At 44.7% G+C, this 24,367-nt stretch overlaps 1 protein-coding gene across 1 annotated transcript; it reads left to right on the top strand.

Moving 5' to 3' along the window:
• The first annotated feature begins 20,056 nt into the window (after positions 1-20,056).
• On the top strand, positions 20,057-23,759 carry LOC123148459 (non-structural maintenance of chromosomes element 4 homolog A). The gene is made up of 7 exons (XM_044567895.1): positions 20,057-20,346; positions 20,453-20,533; positions 20,913-21,153; positions 21,248-21,341; positions 22,323-22,536; positions 22,629-22,720; positions 23,073-23,759. Exons 1-7 carry the CDS (start codon positions 20,205-20,207, stop codon positions 23,580-23,582), a joined length of 1,374 nt encoding a protein of 457 aa, XP_044423830.1. The 5' UTR covers positions 20,057-20,204; the 3' UTR covers positions 23,583-23,759.
• The last annotated feature ends 608 nt before the right edge of the window (positions 23,760-24,367 follow it).

The following is a 24,367-nucleotide window of genomic DNA, read 5'->3' as shown; positions in this document are numbered from 1 at the left end:
ATTATTCATGGATAGACTTGATCATAAACCCACAATTCATCGATCTCAACAAACACACCGCAAAAAGAAGATTACATCGAATAGATCTCCACAAGAGAGGGGGAGAACTTTGTATTGAGATTCAAAGAGAGAGAAGAAGCCATCTAGCTACTAACTATGGACCCGAAGGTCTGAGGTAAACTACTCACACTTCATCAGAGGGGCTAGGATGATGTAGAAGCCCTCCGTGATGACGGCCCTCTTCCGGCGGGGTTCCGGAACAGGCCCCAAGATGGGATCTCGTGGATACAAAAAGTTGCGGCGGTGGAATTAGGTTTTTGGCTCCTGTTCTGATTGTTTGGGGGTACGTGTGTATATATAGGAGGAAGAAGTACGCCGGAGGAGCAACGAGGGGCCCACGAGGCGGGGGGCACGCCCTAGGGGGGGCGCCCCCCACCCTCGTGACAGCCTCTTTTGTTCCTTGGAGCAGGGTCCAAGTCTCCTGGATCACGTTCGGTGAGAAAATCACATTCCCGAAGATTTTATTCCGTTTGGACTCCGTTTGATATTCCATTTATCTGAAACACTGAAATAGGCAAAAAAAAACAGCAATTCTAGGCTGGGCCTCTGGTTAATAGGTTAGTCCCAAAAATAATATAAAAGTGGAAAATAAAGCCCAATATAGTCCAAAACAGTAGATAATATAGCATGGAGCAATCAAAAATTATAGATACGTTGGAGACGTATCAGGCATCCCCAATCTTAATTCATGCTCGTCCTCGAGTAGGTAAATGATAAAAAGAGAATTTTTGATGTGGAGTGCTACTTGGCATAATTTCAATGCAAATCTTCTTAATTGTGGTATGAATATTCAGATTAGAAAGATTCAAGACAAAAGTTTATATTGACATAAAAATAATAATACTTCAAGCATACTAATAAAGCAATTATGTCTTCTCAAAATAACATGGCCAAAGAAAGTTATCCCTACAAAATCATATAGTCTGGCTATGCTCCATCTTCACCACACAAAGTATTCAAATCATGCACAACCCCGATGACAAGCCAAGCAATTGTTTCATACTCTAACTTTTTCAAAACTTTTTCAATCTTCACGCAATACATGAGCGTGAGCCATGGATATAGCACTATAGGTGGAATAGAATGGTGGTTGTGGAGAAGACAAAAAGGAGGGGAAGATAGTCTCACATCAACTAGGCGTATCAATGGGCTATGGAGATCCCATCAATAGATATCAATGTGAGTGAGTAGGGTTTGCCATGCAACGGATGCACTAGATATATAAATGTATGAAAGCTCAACAAAAGAAACTAGTGGGTGTGCATCCAACTTGCTTGCTCATGAAACCTAGGGCAATTTGAGGAAGCCCATTATTGGAATATACAAGCCAAGTTCTATAATGTAAAATTCCCACTAGTATATGAAAGTGACAACATATGAGACTCTCTATATGAAGAACATGGTGCTACTTTGAAGCACAATATATGAGACTCGCTATATCACGGTGCTACTTTGAAGCACAAGTGTGGTAAAAGGATAGTAGCATTGCCCCTTTTTATTTATTTTCTTTTTTTTGGGCCTTCTCTTTTTTTGGCCTTGCTCTTTTTTATTGGGACAATGCTCTATTGAATGATGATCATCACACTTTTATTTATTTACAACTCAATGATTACAACTTGATTCTAAAACAAAGTATGACTCTATATGGATGCCTCCGGCGGTGTAGCGGGATATGCAATGAATCAAGAGTGACAAGTATGAAGAAATTATGAACGGTGGCTTTTCCACAAATACTATGTCAACTACATGATCATGCTAAGCAATATGACAATGATGAATATGTCATGATGAACTAGATGGTGGAAAGTTGCATGGCAATATATCTCGGAATAGCTATGGAAATGCCATAATAGGTAGGTATGGTGGCTGTTTTGAGGAAGGTATATGGTAGGTGTATGATACCGGCGAAAGGTGCGCGGTATTAGAGAGGCTAGGAAAGGTGGAAGGGTGAGAGTGCGTATAATCCATGGACTCAACATTACTCATAAAGAACTCATATACTTATTGCAAAAATCTAGAAGTTATCAAAGTAAAGTATTACTCGCATGCTCCTAGGGGGATAGATTGGTAGGAAAAGACCATCGCTCGTCCCCGACCACCACTCATAAGGAAGACAATCAATAAATAAATCATGCTCCGACTTCGTTACATAACGGTTCACCATAGGTGCATGCTACGGGAATCACAAACCTTAACAGAAGTATTCTTTAAATTCACAACTACTCAACTAGCATGACTTTAATACTATCACCTCCATATCTCAAAATAATTATCATTCTTCAATCTTTTCTTAGTATTCAGCACACTCAAAAGAAAGTTTCACAAATCTTGAATACCAAGCATATTATTATTAAAAAAATTACCATGCTGTTAAGAGACTCTCAAAATAATTTAAATGAAGCATGAGAGATCAATAGTTTCTTTAAAGCAAATTCACCATCGTGCTCTAAAAGATCTAAGTGAAGCACATAGAGCAAAATTATAACACTCAAAAGATATAAGTGAAGCACATAGAGCAAAATTATCTAGCTCAAAAGATATAAGTGAAGCACATAGAGCCAAACTACTTAGCTCAAAAGATATAAGTGAAGCACATAGAGTATTCTATCAAATTTTAATTCATATATGGCTCTCTCAAAAGGTGTGTACAGTAAGGATGATTGTGGCATACTAAGACACAAATACACAAATAATACAAGACGCTCCAAGCAAAACACATATCATGTTGGTGAATAAAAATATAGCTCAAAGTAAATTACCGATGGAAGTGGACGAAAGAGGGGATGCCTTCCGGGGCATCCCCAAGCTTTGACTTTTTGGTGTCCTTGGATTATCTTGGGTGTGCCATGGGCATCCCCAAGCTTAGGATCTTGCCACTTCTTGTTCCATGATCCATCAAACGAATTCACCCAAAACTTGAAAACTTCACAACACAAAACTCAAAATAGAAAACTCGTGAGCTCCGTTAGCGAAAGAAAACAAAAAGACCACTTCAATGTACTGTAATGAACTCATTATTTATTTATATTGGTGTTAAACCTACTGTATTCAAACTTCTCTATGGATTATAAACTATTTTACTAGCCATAGATTCATCAAAATAAGCAAACAACACACGAAAAACAGAATCTGTCAAAAATAGAACAGTCTGTAGTAATCTGTAGCTAGCGCAAGATCTGGAACCCCCAAAATTCTAAAATAAATTGCTGGAAGTGAGTAATTTATCTATTAATCATATGCAAAAATAATTAACTAAATATCACTCTTCAAATAAAAATGACAGCAGCTCTCGTGAGCGCTAAAGTTTCTGTTTTTTACAGCAAGTTCAACAAGACTTTCCCCAAGTCTTCCCAATGGTTCTACTTGGCACAAACACTAATTAAACACAAAAAACACAACCAAAACAGAGGCTAAATAATTTATTTATTACTAAGCAGGTGCAAAAAGCAAGGAATAAAAATAAAATTGGGTAGCCTCCCAACAAGCGCTATCGTTTAACGCCCCTAGCTAGGCATAAAAGCGAGGATAGATCTAGGTATTGCCATCTTTGGTAGGCAATCCATAAGTGGCTCTCATGATAGTTTCATATGGTAATTTTATTTTCTTTCTAGGAAAGTGTTCCATGCCCTTTTTTAATGGAAATTGAAATCTAATATTCCCTTCCTTCATATCAATAATCGCACCAACCGTTCTAAGGAAAGGTCTACCAAGAATAATAGGGCAAGAAGGATTGCAATCTATATCAAGAACAATGAAATCTACGGGCACATAATTCCTATTTGCAACAATAAGAACATCATTAATCCTTCCCATAGGTTTCTTAATAGTGGAATCCGCAAGATGCAAGTTTAGAGAGCAATCATCAAAATTACGGAAATCTAGTAAATCACACAAAGTCTTGGGAATAGTAGAGACACTAGCACCCAAATCACACAAAGCATAAAACTCATGATCTTTAATTTTAATTTTAATAGTTGGTTCCCACTCATCATAGAGTTTTCTAGGGATAGAAACTTTCAACTCAAGTTTTTCTTCATAAGATTGCATCAAGGCATCAACAATATGTTCGGTGAAGGCTTTATTTTGACTATAAGCATGTGGAGAATTTAGCACGGATTGCAACAAGGAAATACAATCAATTAAAGAGCAACTTTCATAATTAAATTCCTTGAAATCCAATATAGTGGGTTTAGCAACATCTAGATTTTTATTTCTTTCAATCCCACTTTCATCAATTTCATCATTAAGATCTAAATACTCCGAATTTTTAGAACGCCTTCTAGGTAAAGGAAGATCATATTCAGTTTCATCAAGATTCATATTGTAAAATAAAGATTTAATAGGGGACACATCAATAACTTTTAGATCTTCATCTTGATTTTCATAGGTATTGGAGGAACACGCTTTAATAAAGGCATCTTTGGAAGCACGCATCCTAGCGGTTCTTTCCTTGCACTCATCAATGGAAATTCTCATGGCTTTGAGAGACTCATTGATATCATGCTTAGGAGTAATAGATCTAAGCTTTAAAGAATCAATCTCAAGAGAAATTCTATCAATGTTTCTAGCCAAATCATCAACTTTAAGTAATTTCTCCTTAAGCAAAGCATTAAGATTCTTTTGTGAATTCATAAACTCTTTAACACTAGTCTCAAATTCAGAGGGCACCTTATTATAATTTCCATAAGAGTTGTTGTAGGAATTCCCATAATTATTAGAAGGATTACTAGGATATGGCCTAGGATTAAAATTCCCTCTATAAGCGTTGTTACCAAAATTATTCCTACCAACAAAATTCACATCCATAGATTCATTGTTATTCTCAATCAAAGTAGACAAAGGCATATCATTAGGATCAGAAGAAACACTCTTAGTAGCAAATAATTTCACAAGTTCATCCATCTTTCCACTTAACACATTGATTTCTTCTATCACATGCACTTTTTTATTAGAAGATCTTTCAGTATGCCATTGAGAATAATTAACCATAATATTATCTAGGAGTTTAGTAGCATCTCCTAAGGTGATTTCCATAAAAGTGCCTCCCGCGGCCGAATCTAAAAGATTTCTAGAAGCAAAATTCAATCCGGCATAAAAATTTTGTATGATCATCCACAAATTCAAACCATGAGTAGGGCAATTACGTATCATTAATTTCATTCTCTCACAAGCTTGTGCAATGTGTTCATGATCAAGTTGTTTAAAATTCATAATATCATTTCTAAGAGAGATGATCTTAGAGGGAGGAAAATACTTAGAGATAAAAGCATCTCTGCACTTGTTCCATGAATCAATACTATTCTTAGGCAAAGACGAAAACCAAGCTTTAGCACGATCTCTAAGCGAAAAAGGAAATAGCTTCAATTTAATGACATCATTATTGACATCTTTTTTCTTTTGCATATCACATAAATCAACGAAGCTATTCAGATGAGTAGCGGCATCTTCACTAGGAAGGCCGACGAATTGATCTTTCATAACAAGATTCAACAAAGCAGTATTAATTTCACAAGATTCAGCATCGGTAAGAGGAGCAATCGGAGTGCTAAGGAAATCATTATTATTGGTATTAGTGAAGTCACACAATTTAGTAGTATCTTGAGCCATCGCGACAAACAAGCAATCTAACACATGGGCAAACAAAAAACAAATGGGCAAAAAGAGGCAAATAGAGAGGGAGGATAGAGAGAGAGGGCGAATAAAACGGCAAGGGTGAATTGGGGGGGAGAGGAAAACGAGAGGCAAATGGCAAATAATGTAATGCGGGAGATAGGGATTGTGATGGGTACTTGGTATGTTGACTTTTTGCATAGACTCCCCGGCAACGGCGCCAGAAATCCTTCTTGCTACGTCTTGAGCTTGCGTGGTTTTCCCCGAAGAGGAAGGGATGATGCAGCAGAGTAGCGTAAGTATTTCCCTCAGTTTTTGAGAACCAAGGTATCAATCCAGTAGGAGCCCACGCTCAAGTCCCTCGTACCTGCACAAAGCGATAGCTACTCGCAACCAACGCGATTAGGGGTTGTCAATCCCTTCACGGTCACTTACGAGAGTGAGATCTGATAGATATAATATTTTTGGTATTTTTGGTATAAAGATGCAAAGTAAAAAGTAAAGGCAAAGTAAAAAAGCAAAGCAAGATTAAAGTGATGGAGATTGATATGATGAGAATAGACCCGGGGGCCATAGGTTTCACTAGTGGCTTCTCTCAAGAGCATAAGTATTCTACGGTGGGTGAACAAATTATTATTGAGCAATTGACAGAATTGAGCATAGTTATGAGAATATCTAGGCATGACCATGTATATAGGCATCACGTCCGTGACAAGTAGATCGAAACGATTATGCATCTACTACTATTACTCCACTCATCGATCGCTATCCAGCATGCATCTAGAGTATTAAGCTAAAAACATAGTAACGCCTTAAGCAAGATGACATGATGTAGAGAGATAAATTCATGCAATATGAAATAAACCCCATCTTGTTATCCTCGATGGCAACGATACAATACATGCCTTGCTGCCCCTTCTGTCACTGGGTAAGGACACCGCAAGATCGAACCCAAAGCTAAGCACTTCTCCCATGGCAAGAACTACCAATCTAGTTGGCCAAACCAAACGGATAATTCGAAGAGACTTACAAAGATAACCAATCATACATAAAAGAATTCAGAGAAGATTCAAATATTATTAATGGATAGACTTGATCATAAACCCACAATTCATCGGTCTCAACAAACATACCGCAAAAAGAAGATTACATCGAATAGATCTCCACAAGAGAGGGGGAGAACTTTGTATTGAGATTCAAAGAGAGAGAAGAAGCCATCTAGCTACTAACTATGGACCCGAAGGTCTGAGGTAAACTACTCACACTTCATCGGAGGGGCTAGGATGATGTAGAAGCCCTCCATGATGACGGCCCCCTTCCGGCGGAGCTCCGGAACAGGCCCCAAGATGAGATCTCGGGATACAGAAAGTTGCAGCGGTGGAATTAGGTTTTTGGCTCCTGTTCTGATCATTTGGGGGTACGTGTGTATATATAGGAGGAAGAAGTACGCCGGAGGAGCAACGAGGAGCCCACGAGGCAGGGGGGCACCCCCACCCTCCTGACCGCCTCTTTTGTTCCTTGGATCAGGGTCCAAGTCTCCTGGATCACGTTCGGTGAGAAAATCACGTTCCCGAAGATTTTATTCCATTTGGACTCCATTTGATATTCCGTTTATCTGAAACACTGAAATAGGTAAAAAAACAGCAATTCTAGGCTGGGCCTCCGGTTAATAGGTTAGTCCCAAAAATAATATAAAAGTGGAAAATAAAGCCCAGTTTAGTCCAAAACAGTAGATAATATAGCATGGAGCAATAAAAAATTATAGATACGTTGGAGACGTATCACCCTCCTCCTCCTTCGTCCCTTTTCCCTCGCGCCGCCAGAAGCTCCCTCGACCTTCCCGCGCCCCTGCCGGCCCTCCTCCGACCTCATCCTCACGAGCACGGCCGCCGGGACGCCACTTCGCCGGTCCCCGTCGCTCCGCCTCTCCAGGAGCCAGCAGGCGCGTCGCCGCCTCGCCAGGAGATCGCCGCATCGTCGGAGTACGCCGAGCGCCACCTACCCTGTTTGGCTCCCTCACCAGAGGCCACCACCACGACCCTGCCGACGCCCGCCGTCCTCCACAAGCAGCCAAGCCCCACCATGGCCGCGCCCCTGCTGCTGAGGCCCTGCCGCCAAGTTCCTTCTGCGACCTCGAGCCCCAAGCACCACCTCGTCATCCTGCTTCGTCCGGCCGCTGTGTCGCCATGCTCCAGCACCACTTAGAGCTCGTCTTCCTCGACCTCCATGCCATCCCGGAGTCTCTCGCTGCCATGCCGAGTCCTGCTGCTGCTGTTGCTTCGCTGTAGAGCTCTGCCGCGTTAAGTACCCCTGCTTTCGAGCGACAGGACGGGGTCCCGTGCCTACGCTGACTTCCCTGTCGCAAGCCTCCATGTGGCTTCGTCGTTCTCCGAGGTCCTTGTGCTACTTCTTTTCAGACCATCAAGACCGGCAAGGTCAACTACTGGGATACCACGTACCACGACACACGGATGCCCGAACGAGTACCATGATAGACCGCCCAGTACCCCTTCGAATCCTTCAAGACCGTCAAGTGAATGACTACCATCGCTCCAAGATCCAAACGGCTACGACGACAAGTGTGACCCTTCGGATGCGCCAAGTTCGTCTACACAAAAACGCCAAGTACCACTCATGTCGGCAAGACCCGCAAGTCAGATCCCGAACGATCGACGTCTCGTGGACCGTGTACAACTACCGTCGCAAGAACGGGTCAAGAAAGTCCGAAGACCCCAAGTACCATGACACCGATGACATGAACGTCTACGGAAACTCATGCAACGATAAAACATGTACCACTACCATCGCCGAGATCACGAGAACCTCTACCGTCGACCCTAGAGCATGCGAGAACGGCTACTTCCACTACCGTCATCGCGAGAACGTTTACTTCCTCTACTTTGCACCGAACGAGAACTGTCCCGCTTGCACGCTTCGAAGGTATAACCTTGAGACGACATCCGTGAACGAATGCTTGCGATGTTTGAGATGCTCGTGTTTGCACCGTGTCCAAATTTATCACTCGTTTCCTTGTCGCCAACTCGTGGGATACCCGGAATCCGGGAGCGCCCCACCATCTTTTGCATGCATCCGCACACTTCTCCTTTGCATCGGTATCTTAGTCGAGTTGCCGGAACCGGAACACTGTCGTGGCACCATTTTCGTTATCGTTGCCGTGGCACCCCTTTCCTTTCCACCACGGTGACAAATGCTTCATAATGCTCTTGTCAACTTTTAATAAAAATTGCATAAACTTGTCCATGTCATCCGCATCATGATAATAACATTTAGATGTTTAAAATTGTTGTTGCACCAAATTACCAATGCATATGGGGATTTACCGGATTTGTTGTTTGTTATATCCGGCCCCATTTAAATTGCTTAGATTGTGTAGTTTACTTTTGCTTCACCTCTTGCCATGATTTAACTGCATTTAATATTGTTGGTACATAACCGAGAGAGAACTAAATAAGTCATGTGGTGTTTCGTCAATATGCAACTCGTTGCATATTGAGCTCCACTTAATTTGTAGGATTGCTTGTGCACTTTGCCATGCCATGCATATTAAACCGGACACGCATCATACTTGGTTGTGCATCATGCCATGTTTATGTGGTGGATGTTTTACTATGTTTTTTGCTTCTTTCCGGTGTTGCTTCTTCGGGTTGGTTCCGATAACGTCGTGTGTGTGAGGATCTGTTCAACTACGTCTGTTTGTCTTCTTCATGGACTCGTTCTTCTTCCTTGCGGGATCTCAGGCAAGATGACAATACCCTCAAAATCACTTCTATCTTTGCTTGCTAGTTGCTCACTCTATAGCTATGCCTATGTTGCGATACCTACCAGTTGCTTATCATGCCTCCCATGTTGCTAAGCCAAGCCTCTAACCCACCTTGTCCTAGCAAACCGTTGTTTGGCTATGTTACCGCTTTGCTCAGCCCCTCTTATAGCGTTGTTAGTTGCAGGTGAAGATTGGAGTTTGTTCCATGTTGGAACATGGATATTTTGTTGGGATATCACAATATCTCTTATTATATTAATGCATCTATATACTTGGTAAAGGGTGGAAGGCTCGGCTTATGCCTGGTGTTTTGTTCCACTCTTGCCGCCCTAGTTTCCGTCATCCCGATGTTATGTTCCTTGATTTTGCGTTCCTTACATGGTTGGGTTATAATGGGAACCCCTTGACAGTTCCCCTTGAATAAAACTCCTCCAGCAAGGCCCAACATTGGTTTTACCATTTGCCACCTAGCCATTTTTCCCTTGGGTCAGCCAACTCAAGGGTCATCTTTATGTAAACCCCCGGGCCAGTGCTCCTCTGAGTGTTGGTCCAACCTGTCAGCTGCCGGTGGCCACCGGGGGCAACTCTGGGCTGGCCTATCGGAACCTTGGACAATCCAGTGTGCCCTGAGAACAAGATATGTGCAGCTCCTATCGGGATTTGTTGGCACATTCGGTGGCTTTGCTGGTCTTGTTTTACCATTGTCGAAATGTCTTGTAACCGGGATTCCGAGCCTGATCGGGTCTTCCTGGGAGAAGGAATATCCTTCGTTGACCGTGAGAGCTTGTGATGGGCTAAGTTGGGACACCCCTGCAGGGTTTTGAACTTTCGAAAGTCGTGCCTGCGGTTATGGGCAGATGGGAATTTGTTAATGTCCGGTTGTAGAAAACATGAGACTTAACTTAATTAAAATGCATCAACCGCGTGTGTTGCCGTGATGGTCTCTTTCCGTCGGAGACCGGGAAGTGAACACGGTGTTGGAGTTATGATTGACGTAAGTAGTCTTGGATCACTTCTTGATCATAGATTCTCGAACGTGCTTTGCCTCCTCTTCTCGCTCTCATTTGCGTATGTTAGCCACCATATATGCTAGTGCTTGTTGCAGCTCCACCTTATACCTTTTACCTACCCATAAGCTTAAATAGTCTTGATCGCGAGGGTGTGAGATTGCTGAGTCCCCGTGACTCACAGATTACTTCCAAAACCAGTTTGCAGGTGTCGTTGATACCGTGCAGGTGACGCAACCGAGCTCAAGGAGGAGCTCGATGAAGATCTTGTTCGTTATGTTGTTTCGTTTCTAATTGATCAGTAGTGGAGCCCAATTGGGGTCGATCGGGGATCTGTAGCATTAGGGGTAGTCCTCTTTTATTTTGGTTCCATAGTCGGACCTTGATTGTATCTGGATGATGTAATGCTTTATTTATGTTATTGTGTGAAGTGGCCATTGTAAGCCAACTATGTACCTCTTTTCTTATACAGTACATGGGATGTGTAAAGATTACCCGTCTTGAGACATTGCCTTCAATGCGGTTATGCCTCTAAGTCGTGCTCCGACACGTGGGAGATATAGCCGCATCGAGGGTGTTTCAGAAGTACTCCGCCTTTGGGATAAGGAGTTTGAAGCCGTAGGCTGACCCGCGTAAAGTCTTGAGATCGGATGTGTCATGTTAAAGCACGACAGAAGCACATTTTTTTTCCAATTTTCGGATTGGCACCGGACACTTGATCTTGTTCGTACGTCAAGTTTTTACTGACGTTTTTTGGTTTTCCAAGCTTATGGCACTTTCAAACTATTTGTGTGTTTTCAGCACAAGTCTCACAGTGCAACGCCGGACACCTTTAGAGATTCGGCAAAAACATTCTCGAATATTGCTATATATGCATCGGTTTCGAATTGTGTCTTCGGTCAATAGTTGTGTTGCCCGGCTCCTGCGCTTGCCTCCTACGTTCCGCTTTGTTCGGCTAGGTGTGCAAAGGGAGAACCACTGCGATTGTGCTTCCAACTCACATGGTTAAGCACCTCAGTGGAGAAAGCTGAAAACTGACTGTCACAATAAGCGTAAACTGGTCAGCGATCCGATGACTGTGTTAAATGACGGGTCATTCATAACATTGGCCGAAGTGTTTATGGCTTGACCTCGACTGTCGCCGAACACTACCGGGGGCTAGTAATTGGCCTCCCAAACTAAATCCTCTATATTCTGCTCTTACATTAGAGCTGGGGTTTCATGATCATACTTAGCATAACAACCCAAAGAAAGGAACCGATAGCGGGACTATTTTCTTTGGAAGACATTTCTTATTTTAAGTAGTAATATAACATATCTCTCTGCGTACCTTTGTTTATAAAACCGTATGGCCAGATTGCCTTGTTTGTCGTAAATCTTTGCCCTCATAAAGGCTTTATAAAGTAGGACAAACACTCCTTGGCTACTGGCCGAGGAGGTGGAAGTCGATGGTCGGTCAACAAAGTTTTGTACAATGCGGATCCAAGCATTAATGACGTAAAGTACTTGGATACATAGAGTCATTACACATGATTTGTGATTTTACTATGGATATTGATCCTTAATTCGGCCACCCGTGCCCACATTAAGGCTCGGGGGCTACTGGGCTTCGGGCTTATTATTTACAAATATTAAAGGGCACATCGAACCCCTGATCTGGTGTTGCCACTCGACCAGTGTCTCGGGGGCTACTGCATTGCCTGTTCAATGCAGAAAATTTTAAGTGCAATACAGTTTCCGAGGAGATTTTGATCCTCAGGTTGGTCGGTCGCACCCAACCTGGGTCTCGAGGACTCTGCACACCGCTTTTTGTGTCCCGAAGTATTCTATCGAGCTAGGAATTGATCCTCAGACTGATTTTGCAAATCAACCTGAGTCTCAGCGGCTACTGGGATCAGCGGTCTTATGTCATCCTTCAGGTGCATCTCGGGTTTTAGACCGATACACACCTTGAAGGCTACTGGCTATATATCTCGGCAGAGAATAAATTGCACCAATCAAAAAATATTGACAAAAAGTCGGCCCCCATTCGGGGTGGTGCACCACCTCGGAAGCAGTCTGGCATAAAAGCGCGGGCGCTAGTGGCTGGCTCCATAGAGGGCATTTACGGCATTAAGCTCGGCTAAACTCCTTCAACTTCTTTGAACCAAGGTGATTTATGACAACTCGGATACATTCCAGCGTTGGAGCTCGGATACAGTCCGGTGTTGGATCTCGGATACATAGTCCGGCATTGGAGCTCGGGTACATTCCGGTGTTAGAGCTCGGAAGCGGTCCGGCGTTGGTGCTCGGCTGCAAAAGATACCTCGAATGCAGTCCGGCGTTGGAGCTCGGACGCAAGAGGACGCTGCCGCCCGGGAACAACTTCAAACCCGAGGTGTGGCATAAAAATAACAAGGCATTGATAAAGACCAAAGACTTAAAGGGCTCCTCGGATACCTGACATGTGAGATCTTCATATTTAGCTCGGCAATCCTCAAGATAGAAGATGGGAAGATTTGTTGAACCAGTGTTCAAGACCGACGACCGAAGACAAAGAATAGTTCGGAAGAATCGAGGAGCGTCCCCAACCTGAAGACCGGTTCAGGGGGCTACTGACGGTGTCCTGGACTAGGAGGTACTCACCACGTCGTCTCCCGGTCAGTTAGATTGGGCCGAGGACCCCCATGGCCGTATACTCATGGGCCAGTTCGGACAGCTGCCGCATACAAGGAAGATTCTACAAGACTTGGTGGTCAAGACAAGGACTCCTCCCCCACCGGCGTATTCGGCTAGGACTCTTGTTATCCTAGGCCTCTGGTGCATTATATAAACCAGGGATATCTTCTAGGGTTTAGCCTCTACGATCTCGTGGTAGATCAACTCTTGTAATACTCATATCATCAAGATCAATCAAGTAGGAAGTAGGGTATTGCCTCCATCGAGAGGGCCTGAACCTGGGTAAACATCGTGTCCCCTATCTCCTGCTACCATCAATCTTAGACGCACAGTTCGGGACCCCCTACCCGAGATCTGCCGGTTTTGACACCGACACTAGGCAATACGGATATGTATATCTCCTCCTTTGTAACCGACCTTGTGTAACCCTATCCCCCTCCGGTGTCTATATAAACCGGAGGGTTTTAGTCCGTAGGAGAACATACAATCATACCATAGGCTAGCTTCTAGGGTTTAGCCTCTTTGATCTCGTGGTAGATCAACTCTTGTAATACTCATATCATCAAGAACAATCAAGCAGGACGTAGGGTATTACCTCCATCAAGAGGGCCCGAACCTGGGTAAACATCGTGTCCCCTGCCTCCTGTTACCATCCGCCTTAGACGCACAGTTCGGGACCCCCTACCCGAGATCCGCCGGTTTTGACACCGATAGTCCCCACAATGGCTTCGAAGCTCAAGAAAACAAGGGCAGCTGAAGCCGAAGCCCGTAAGCGCAAGACCAAGAACACCATTGACGATGCTCCACCGACCAAGAAGAGAAAAACCAAGAAGAAAGATCTGGCTGCTCCCATAGAGCCCCTTGTCGTTGAACCAATCTCAGTGGCTCGTCCTGCGTCTGAACACCGTGAGCGCCAGTTGATAGTTCATGAGCCTACTACCACAGAAGCTCCTGAAGCTGAAGAAGATCCAGCTGTTAATCCCATCGCAGCTGAAGATACTGGTCCCCAAAACAATGTTGAAGATGATGAGGTCCTTCCTCAGATCGAGCACAACATGGTATCATCGCCTGTTCTGACAAACAACGAACTCATCAGCATTGGTCGTCCTTTGACACCAATTGCTCAGGTTGATTCATGGGCTGATCACCCTCAAGACTACCCCCGTCAAGAATCACCAAGTACCCCCCCCCACCTCTAGCCACCACTCCGGTGCTTGAAGATGATGACTTTGTGGCCCAGCCGACTCCCTCTCCAAAGGCGTCGCCAGCGTTTCGTAGGCTTCGCAAAGGACCAAGGCCACAAGTCACTCTTTCGAGTGTTCCAGAAGGAGAAGAGCATCACCACTCAGTATCGCGCCAAGTATTTCCTGAAGCCACTCCAACTGCGAACATCTCACAGTCTAAAGCCAAAGCTTCTGAAGACATTCCAGCTGCATCAGCCGATGAACAAGAAGAACCAAGTCAAGAAGAAGAACGTGTTGCTACACCCCCGTCCAACAAAGAAGTTGTTCTTGAGGAGAACGTGTCCGACCCTCCAGCTACTCAAGTGGAGTTTGAAAATACTGAGGCGGACACAAACACCAATACTGAAGCCAATAACATTGCCATGGCCGAAGCAAATGTGGCGCATGAAGCTAATGTGGCGCCAGAAGTGCATGTGAACCCCGAAGCCATTGTGCGGCTCGAAGCCCACGTCAATGCCAATGCCCCTGTGCCTCCTCCAAAGCCTCATACCATTGAGCTGGCTTTTGACCACGGCCAACCTGTCATGGTTCGTTGGCCCATTCTGGTACCTCCTCCTGCTCCTGGACCACAATTCGACTATCATGTGGAGCACAGGCCTCAGGTCCAGAAGCCAAAGCCTAGGCTACCAAGGTTTCCCGGTACTGCAACTTCACCAGGATCATTTAATTTGAATGACTTCAAGGCACACAACACATTCTTTGACAATGCCAAGAACCCCTACACAAGGCCAAGAATTTCATCAGATCGATTCTGGAGTTATCAGCAACGCAGTTACTATTCCTGCATCTTATACAATCAGGGGCGCATTTTCCTTCATATGCGTCTAGACTACGAAGCCATGGCTGGCCTGCCCTGCCTAGAATAAGCCCTTGGCTGCTTCAGAGATGCTGGCCTTCTATAGTTTGTGACTGCCAAAGAACATTGGAATGAAGAGCTTCTGCTACAATTTTATGCTACTCTCCACATTCGCGGCTACAACAGGGATCCGAAGACTTGGATCCTTGAGTGGATGATAGGTGATGTACACCATGAAGCTAAAGCCCAAGACATCATTGAGCTTACTGCCCTACCCACTCCTGGCGAACATTATGAACCAGGTTGTTAGCTACACCAGAATGCTTTGGAGAGCATCTTCCAGAAGCCAGAGCCTAACATGAGCCAAATGCTGAGCATGATGAAGCCACTGCCCCATGACGCTGACTATCCCAAGGAGTTCTTTGTTGAAGACCTAGAGTATCTGCCCCGCACTATTTACCATATCATCAGGCAGATCTCTATGGCCTGTCAAAGGACATTCTCATGCAGCGAAGCTTGAAGGAGCAATGAAGACATTGGTTTTCTATATCTTCAATGGCATCAGCTTCAATGCTCAAGAGTTCTTCATCTGACAATTGGCTGCATCTGGCTCTGATATCTTTGGTCTAAAGTTCTATGCTCCATGGGTAATGCGCCTCATCAAGCTTCACTCTGCAATCAACTATCAGCCTTCTGCATGCAATCATCTCATATTCTTGCCAGAGGTTGATCTGTCTGTCGAAGCCATCTACCCAGAGCCTGCCAAAGAGCCTGTTTATCTTCACAATGCTGATCACCAAAGCTTCACACAACCCATTGAAGGAGTTCAGGCCGTCACTCATGTTTATCCTTTGGCTGGCAATACACGTGCCCCTCATACCCAAACTGAAGCCACTGAAAGCACAATTACCCAAAGGCCTCAGAAGTGATCGCGTGTTCTCGATGACCGAGAGCTTCTAGTCGCCCTGCATCAGAAACAGGATAAGCATCATGACTGGCTCAAGCGTCAAATGCAGAGCCTCCTGGTGGATGTCAATTACATTCGCAACCTTGCCACCAAGAATGCCTTTGTCACTCATGAAACCTGTCACCGATCGTGGAAGATTTTGACTCTGCTGAGCTCTGAAGATGATCTTCAACAGGATGGGTTCACAGAGAGATTCAAGTTTGATTCAACTCCTCCCCAGAACGCTCACTTGCTTCGGACTCCCTCACTCGAAGACTCTGAATATTCATCCTCAGTTGCAACAGTTAATGCCAGAGTCATTGATGACCAAGATGATGCTACTTCACCACCTCCAACTTCGGCGCGTATCGACACTGCACCAAGTTCGTCTGCACCACCAAACCTCAACAACGACCCTGCTGCTTCGCCTACTCCTCATGGGAACGAGTAGCAAGCTCTATGTCTTCAAACCTTTTTGGTCATTACTGACAAAAGGGGGAGAAGCATATGAGTTGATAGTCTTCAAGCGGGTCCATATGGGTGGTTGCTATACTTTTCCTACATTTGCCAAGTGCTTACAACCCTCTCTTTTGATACATTTGGTTCTTTTGAGTTGTAACACTTAAACTTGATGGTCGTCTGCTACCTTTTCGTCAACTATGTGATGCGATGATAAATTCCGCATGTGTGACGATAAATTCCGCACGAAGTCATCTTGCAGACGTCCATTTTTCATTATGCATGTCATTATCTTCGCTATATTCTTTCATGCATGATGAATTGTCTTCATAAGTAGAAGAGGATCTCCGCAAGTACAACCTGCTATGTGCATTTGCATTCAAAAGCAAAATACTTATATGCACATCTTCAGGGGGAGCCTTTTTGCTACTTACGAAGGCAATACCTCAAGCCTTTACAATTTCACATACTTTTATCCCCATTGAAAACTTCAACCAGTTTGTCATCAATCACCAAAAAGGGGGAGATTGTAAGTGCATCTAGTGCCACCCCTAGTTGGTTTTGGAGTATTGACGACAAACCTGGTTGAGGGACTAATGTGTTTGTGAGAATTGCAGGACACCACAGGTAGTAGTCCCTCATTTATTCGGTTTACCTACCGGAGATGGCCCCTAAAAATGTGTGAAGACATTGAACACAATGGTGGTATGTGAAGATATTCACACTGAAGACTATGACATGAGAAGACATCGCATGAAGACTTTGGAGCGCGAAGACATAGTTGTTTCGTAGTTTCATCTTCTTCTTTGTTGAGTCATAGAAACCACCGTACTGTTAAGTGGGGTCCAAGTGAACAAAGTCAGAATGACTAAAGTGATGCTCAACCAAATCCTAAGTCTTCGAGCGAAGACAATGAGAGCAAATCTTATCCAGAGTTGGGTAAGTCAGCTTTACTTGTAGCCTAGGTCAAGCTGCCGCGTGTGTTTGAAAACTGACCGTTGGAACACGTGTCAGTTCCTTAGTGACCCAGGGTCATTTCGGACAAATCAGGCCAGGTTGCCTTGTGGCTATAAATAGCCCACCCCCACACCATAATTTGGTGGCTGTTCAGAGTTATTGCACGGCTTTTATCGTTTGAGAGCAACCCACCTCTGAAGCCTTTGAGAGAGAAATCCTTGCGAGGACGAAGCCCTAAACACCCAGAGCCAAAGAGTGTTAGGCATCACTGAGGTCTTCCCGTCTGTGTGATCTGAAGACTTGTTACACTTGAGGACTGTGAATCCTCCAGTCGGTTAGGTGCCGCGTTCTGAGCATCCAAGAGTCATTATGGATCGCCGTGAATGAAGTCTGTGACGGTTTGGAAGTCTACCTTGAAGACTTACCTGAGTGATTGGGCGAGGACTGTGTGTCCTTAGCTCAAGGGGAATAAGGGGAAGACACGGTCTTCTGAGTTAAATCTCAGCCTCCCTAACCAGACGTACAGTTGTCACATCAACTGGAACTGGTCCAATAAATCCCTTGTCTTCACCAAGCATCTGGTTCTATCATTTCCTTCTCTTTATTTACAGTTGGTCCTTGTGAAGTCATTACCTGCTTGCATTATCAGTTTGTCTTCATTGTGTGACTGTTTGTTCTAATTGGCTTCATTCTATCTTCCATCCTAATCCATACTGCCTAGCTGCTATTAGTCTTCGTGCTTTCACTTCATTGTATACTTGACTATGGCTTGCCTAGTGTAGTCTACCTTCCGCTACATGTTAATAGGTTCATTTCTATCGTTTGCCTTCGAAACTTCCATGTTTTGAAGACTTATATAAAAATCGCCTATTCACCCCCCTCTAGTCGATAACTAGCACTTTAAACGTTCGAGGGGTTATTTCCTTCACATCAATCTTCTCGTCTACATGTCTTCATGAGTTGTAGCTCTTTCTTCTCTGCAATGCAGATATACTTCGGTGAAGTTCCTCGAACTTGGCACCAGAGACAACATTCTCTTCAGTTCTGTATGGACTATTTCTCTCTGTATGCACTAGCAAACAAATCAGTCCATATATGTTTCTGTCAACAATCTCCAGAACACAGGTAGGCAGATATTGCACCAACAGAGTCGAGGCGTGTGCGTTACAAGATCTTAATTACTCGGCGAACAACCATATTTTAGGTAACATTTACAAATTAAGAATGACTCAAACTTCACTGGTGACCAACAAAGATGATGACCTTTTTTTAGGTCAAGATGATGACCATGAGTGGGTGGAGCTACGTGATGGGCAACAAGTGACACGGCCCACCAAGCTCTAGAGCAATCTCCTCACCGTTATAGATGGCCCATGGGTTGTTGAATGATGGCGAGAGCAATTTCTTAGAATCTAACCCACTCAACTTTTTGATGTAAGCTCCGCCACCGGTGATCATTAATGTATGGACACATCCTAATCCATACCAACATATGAAAAAGGATACCACCTATTACGTCCACCGTTTAGATGCCAGTAAGGTTGTTGGGCCAATTTGTCGTAACCAAAAAGTGCGTGCATGATTAATTTGTCGTAATCAGTAAATGCGTGCATGACTACTTTGTCGTAACCAAAAAGTGTTTGCGTGATTTAAACCCTCACTCTCGTGGCAACTGAATGACCGATGGACATGTGAACATCCCCTCATGCCGTGGCTTCTAGCCACTCTACTCAACCGTGAAAAGTATCACGGAGGAACACCGGGGGCTCCGTGTGAGGCCAGGGGAGAGAGAGAAACCGACACAGAGGGAGGGAGCCGAGGCGCGTGCGTTGCAAAATCTTAATTAGTCGGCGAGCAACCTCATTCTAGGTAGTAGTAACATTTACTACAAATTACCAAAACATTGCTTCAAAGAGCTTCTCACATTTGGTGCACTTTCCCCACAAGTGCAAAATCCATTTTATTGCCTCACCCCTCCAAATCCGGCGTGCGCCATCAAGGCCTCGAGGCAAGTGCGGCGCAGCCGAACAGCCAGCGATGGCGGGACGAAAATTTGGGCTGTCTCAAAAAGATTTACCGCGAGCGCCGAGCCGCGGCGGTAAAACACGCGACGAAAAGCCCAGAACCCCGGCGCGCGAGCGGGCGGGAACCCCATGCCCGTCCTCTGGAGTCTGGACCAACGAGATCAACCCGTCCCATAGACCATGTCCACGAGCCGCAGTCTCACTGACACCCCGGCCCACGGCGCGCGCGCGCGAGCGTGGCTCACCTGGACCCGCCCCCGCCGCGCGACTCAAATTTTCACCGCACGCGATTCACCCCCCACGCCCGGGATACCCCCTGCCCCGAATCCGGACTGGCCTCCACCCTCGCGCCGAACCAGGCCACGCTACTGACGCGCGGGCCCAGAAGAGCCCAAGCCCCACATGCAGCGGCACGTGTGGCGGTTCGTGGCGTGCGTCCGGCGGCGAGCGTCGCGGCGCTGGTTCGGCTTCAAATACCCAAACCTCTCCTCCTTCTCCGGTTCCTTCCCTGGTACTCACAACGCCACTCCCGAAATCCTCAAAACTCCTTCCACCGCCGCTGCCTCCCTCCGCTCTCGTATTTGGATATTCCCCTCTCGGTTCGAAGCACCAGGGTAGGGTAGGGTTCCTCCGGAGGGGTTAGGTATTTTCCGACCGCGGTGATGGCGGAGGGGGTCGCGGAGGAGGGCCGCCGGGGCGAGGAGCCGGAGCCGGTGACCCCGGCGGCGGCGGAGGGGTCGCAGGGGCTCGAGGACAGGCGTCTGCTGCGGTCGCGGTACCTCGCCGTCAAGAGCCAGATCAACGGTACGGGGGGGCACCCGCGCGCCCGCGACGGCGGTGTTTCTGGGAGTTTCTGGGTGCCGTTTTGGAGTTCGGTTTGGCGTCTAACAATGTGCTGTGTTCCGTGCAGACGAGAAGGACCAAATGGCGAGCGCGGACTCATTCAAGTTCCAGTCCGTCATCTCGCAGGTGGAGAGCCTGCACCAGCACGGTGAGCCCGGCTCACTCGCCATTTTTTTGAATTTCGCTTCGGTAGTTTGGACGAGGCGTAATGTGTGGTTAGGCCAAGTTTCATGCCCTTTTTTATTTTATTTTTAGCCATGTGTGGGGTCTCCTAATAACAAAACCGTGCTGCATATGTGCTGCTCTACTACTCTGTGTTTTGCCACAGTGATAAACATGTTCTTGCCTTAGGAAACACACATTTGACATTTACATTCAGTAAATCGACAACGCAGAAGAAAATAATACTAGTACATAATATTTTCTTGTTTGCCATATGCTCTGTTACTACTCTGGTGCACTTTTGCTGTCGGCCAATGCTATTTACTAAAATGTAAAAACTGATCAATTGTGCCTTCATGCTGCAGTTCACAATCCCAGGGAGCAGGTAGCTGATGCAGAGGCATTGCTGGACATTGCCAGCAGTTTGGCAGCATCTGTAAGGTCCCAGTCAGCACTAGGAATCACTCCTTCCCATTTAGTTGCTGCACTCCTCAACAAGTTTGGGACGCAAGGGGATGCCGATGGTGAGGGCGCCTCGTTGAGATGGTCTGCTGTTGGGCTTGCTGCGTCTCATGTCTTCATGGCTGTGCCTGGATGCTGCGCCATGTAAGGCATCTGATCATTTATCTCACATTTTTTCCATTGATGTCTGCCTTACAAATTTCAACTGACTAACTATGTATGGCTACTATTCTGACAGGTTTGGTCCCATGACGACAGAAGTGAAGCCACGGAGAACACATACCATTAGAAAGAGGACTGCAAGGCCGAGTAGAAATGATCGCCCTGAACAGGTGTGTGTATCATCTAGATGCTTTAATAATAAACAGAGTCGTATATGTTTTCTTTTTTGTGCTTGAAACATGAAGATACACTCTATAGCAGTTGATATTGACTAAATTGCTACACTTAGTCATATTTATTTGGTGATTGCTGCCAATTTACTGCAGAAGCATACTCTTTGATTATGTAAGGTGGGGTTTACTATTGTAAACTCCAATATATCCACATTGATGTATAAGTGAATTGCATAATTGAGCGTTATTTGTGCATGTTTCCTTAAACTAATTTGTTTTGATCTCCTTTCCATTGCCATATGCAATTTTAGTGTAATTGCTACTGTTTTCCATTTTGTGAAGCAAGTGGCAGGTTCATATTTCATTGACTAATCATTCCCTAGTTAATCTTACTGTAAATATATAAATGTTACATAGCCTAGCAGTCAGTGTGGTTACTGAACTACTACAAACCTTTTACATTGCACTCGTTGATCTTTTGTGATAGAGGTGGTGGTTGCATCTTAATGTCACAGAAGCATTCTGCTATATTTCGTCACACAATGAGCCTTTTTTTAGCATGTTACCATCAGTAGTAATTGCCTTCAAGTATCAAAATCGTTTAGCTCATTTATTTTGTAAAATCTATGTTTGGCCATCTTCATTTTGTATTCTGTTATACCAAGACTAGTTGTCACAAGCAGTTTGCCTCTGGTCACATGAATAGTTTCTTTGTTCTGCTATAGCTGTATCACTATGTAAATGCAAGTAGTCTATATTTAGATCATCTAATTGAATCCGCTTGCTGGTCTAATTATCAAATTCATTTAGCTCATAATTCATAAATGGATGTTTGGCAATATCAGTTTGTATTTAATTTTGTATTCTGTTATCCCAAGATCAGTTTGTGACTGTCATTTTGTATTTTGTTATCCCATGATCAGTTTTGGCAAGATCAACTTCTAATAACATGTTGATCTAATCTGCCGTATTACGCAGCTTGCTGATCCAGAGACAACAACGACTGATACAGACAGGAACATGGCTGCTCTGTTTAATGTTCTGAGGAAGAAGAAAAAAACAAGACTTGAAAACCTTGTTTTGAACAGAATGTCCTTTGCCCAAACGGTGGAGAACATATTTGCCTTGTCATTCCTAGTTAAAGACGGCAGAGTGGAAATGAATGTGAATGACGACGGCCATCATATCCTCTGTAAGGGCTTTGTTGCTTTATTGCTCTTTTTGTTGGTGTGGCATCATGTATACCCTGTTGTGTATCTGATATTATCTTATCAACTGGAACAGCTCCAAGAAATGCACCTGCTGCTGGTGCAATTGCCTCAGGAGAAGTGAAATACAACCATTTTGTCTTCAGATACGATTTTAAAGACTGGCAGGTACTATCCACATCATTGATTGCCATTTTCACAATCAAGTGTTGAGCATGTACCGTTCATAGTCTTTTTGGGAGGTTGTGCAAGATAATGCAGTTTTCACCATTATCACAAGTTATAAATTCATTATTACAAGTCTTACCTACAGTTTATCAAACACACAAGACAAGTACTGTAAACCAAACGTATGACAACATGTTGTCAATTAAATGCTAATCATTTTTCATGGATTATCACACAAACCAAACGTATTCTTCTGTACTTGGGTGAATGCTGGGAAGATCAATTTACATGGCTAATCCATGTACTTGCCACTCACTCCAATCTAATTAATCTGTTTTACATTTGCTCCTAGCTCATGAAAGGGATAGTCGCGGAGGGGGAAGAACTGATGGTGCACAGTCCGCCTTCTCTCAGCACGTCTGGAGGAAATACCCAGGCGGAGATGCCTACTCGCAGCATGCCTGGAGGAAATAACCAGGGGGAGGTGCCGGCACACGGCACGCCTGGAGGCAACGAGGATCCCGCGACGCCTGTGCATGGCACATCCGGAGGAAACAGCGAGCCTGAGATGCCTGCGCACACAACTTCAATCAGGAAGCACTGCAGGAACCGGGGCCTGGTCACACAAGCGCGGCAAGACGAGACGACAGCCATGGAGGATAAGCGGCAGACGGATGCGCAAGATGAGGTGATGCGCACGGTGGTCAAGCGGGAGGACATGGAGATGGCCAAGGACAGGCAGGAGGTGGTCCAGACGTACAAGCGCAAGCGGTCTGATCGCCATCCACCCGCCGGCGGCCACCGCGCGCATGCGTCTTGGGGTTCCTTTGGTGTCGGTAAAGAGTTTACCCGGCTGACCTAGCTCTAGCTCTAGCTTTATCCGACTGACCTAGCTTTAGCTTTTGAGAGGACTTTTGTAGGGGTGGGCAAGTCCAGATCTATGATTTGGATGCTGTGTAAGTGTAAAGTAGTCCGAGTTAGAGAAATGTTGATCAGTGTTATGAGTTTGCAGTGTTGGTTTACTGCTGGATTTTTTTAAGCAGTGATCTTGAGCTACCTGGCTCGTTATTATACAGCTGTTATGCTTTCAGCTGCTTGATTAGATACCCTGAACATACCAAGGGTGTTCCATCTCAAACTGACCAAGAACATCCAGCGAAAAATATACTTCTACTAAGAGCAAGCGGCAATTATCACTCGTCTGGACAAAGGGAAACAATTTACGCCATTCAGCAACTTACTCTCTGGCGGCACCACCACGTTTGGGTGAGGCAAACCGTTAGGGTTATCGATTCTTTTGATTCATCATTAAGTCTTCTTAACGAGATTGGATGGTGACTGGACGCTGTGGCTAGATGATGCTCCGGATCAACAATCTTATTGTATCCAAACCGAATGCAATAGTAGTTCATTGTCAAAAATTAAAGGGAAAAAGGAGGTGAAAGATAATAAAATTTTGGCTTATAATCTAAATACCAAGGATGTTCGGTCCCAGACTGACCAAGAACATCACACGAAAGATACTGGCTTGATTCTATAACTCTCCAGAAATAGAATCGCTAAATTTGCCATATTAAAATGCCTTAGAAACAGTACAAAAATTGGATGCAGAGCAGAGAGAAAAAAAAGACGGCAATACACTAAGCC

This window comes from Triticum aestivum, chromosome 7A (genome assembly GCF_018294505.1).
Source record: "Triticum aestivum cultivar Chinese Spring chromosome 7A, IWGSC CS RefSeq v2.1, whole genome shotgun sequence".
Lineage (NCBI taxonomy): Eukaryota > Viridiplantae > Streptophyta > Magnoliopsida > Poales > Poaceae > Triticum > Triticum aestivum.
Note: the sequence above shows the minus strand (reverse complement) of the source record. Positions and strands in the feature narration are given on the sequence as shown.

Bases quoted from the DNA above. Each gene is read 5' to 3' on its own strand.
- LOC123148459 (XM_044567895.1), top strand. From the start codon at position 20,205: ATGGCGGAGGGGGTCGCGGAGGAGGGCCGCCGGGGCGAGGAGCCGGAG. The intron at 20,534-20,912 runs GTGAGCCCGGCT...TTCATGCTGCAG, and splicing joins GGAGAGCCTGCACCAGCACG to TTCACAATCCCAGGGAGCAG. The intron at 22,537-22,628 runs GTAAGGGCTTTG...CAACTGGAACAG, and splicing joins CGACGGCCATCATATCCTCT to CTCCAAGAAATGCACCTGCT.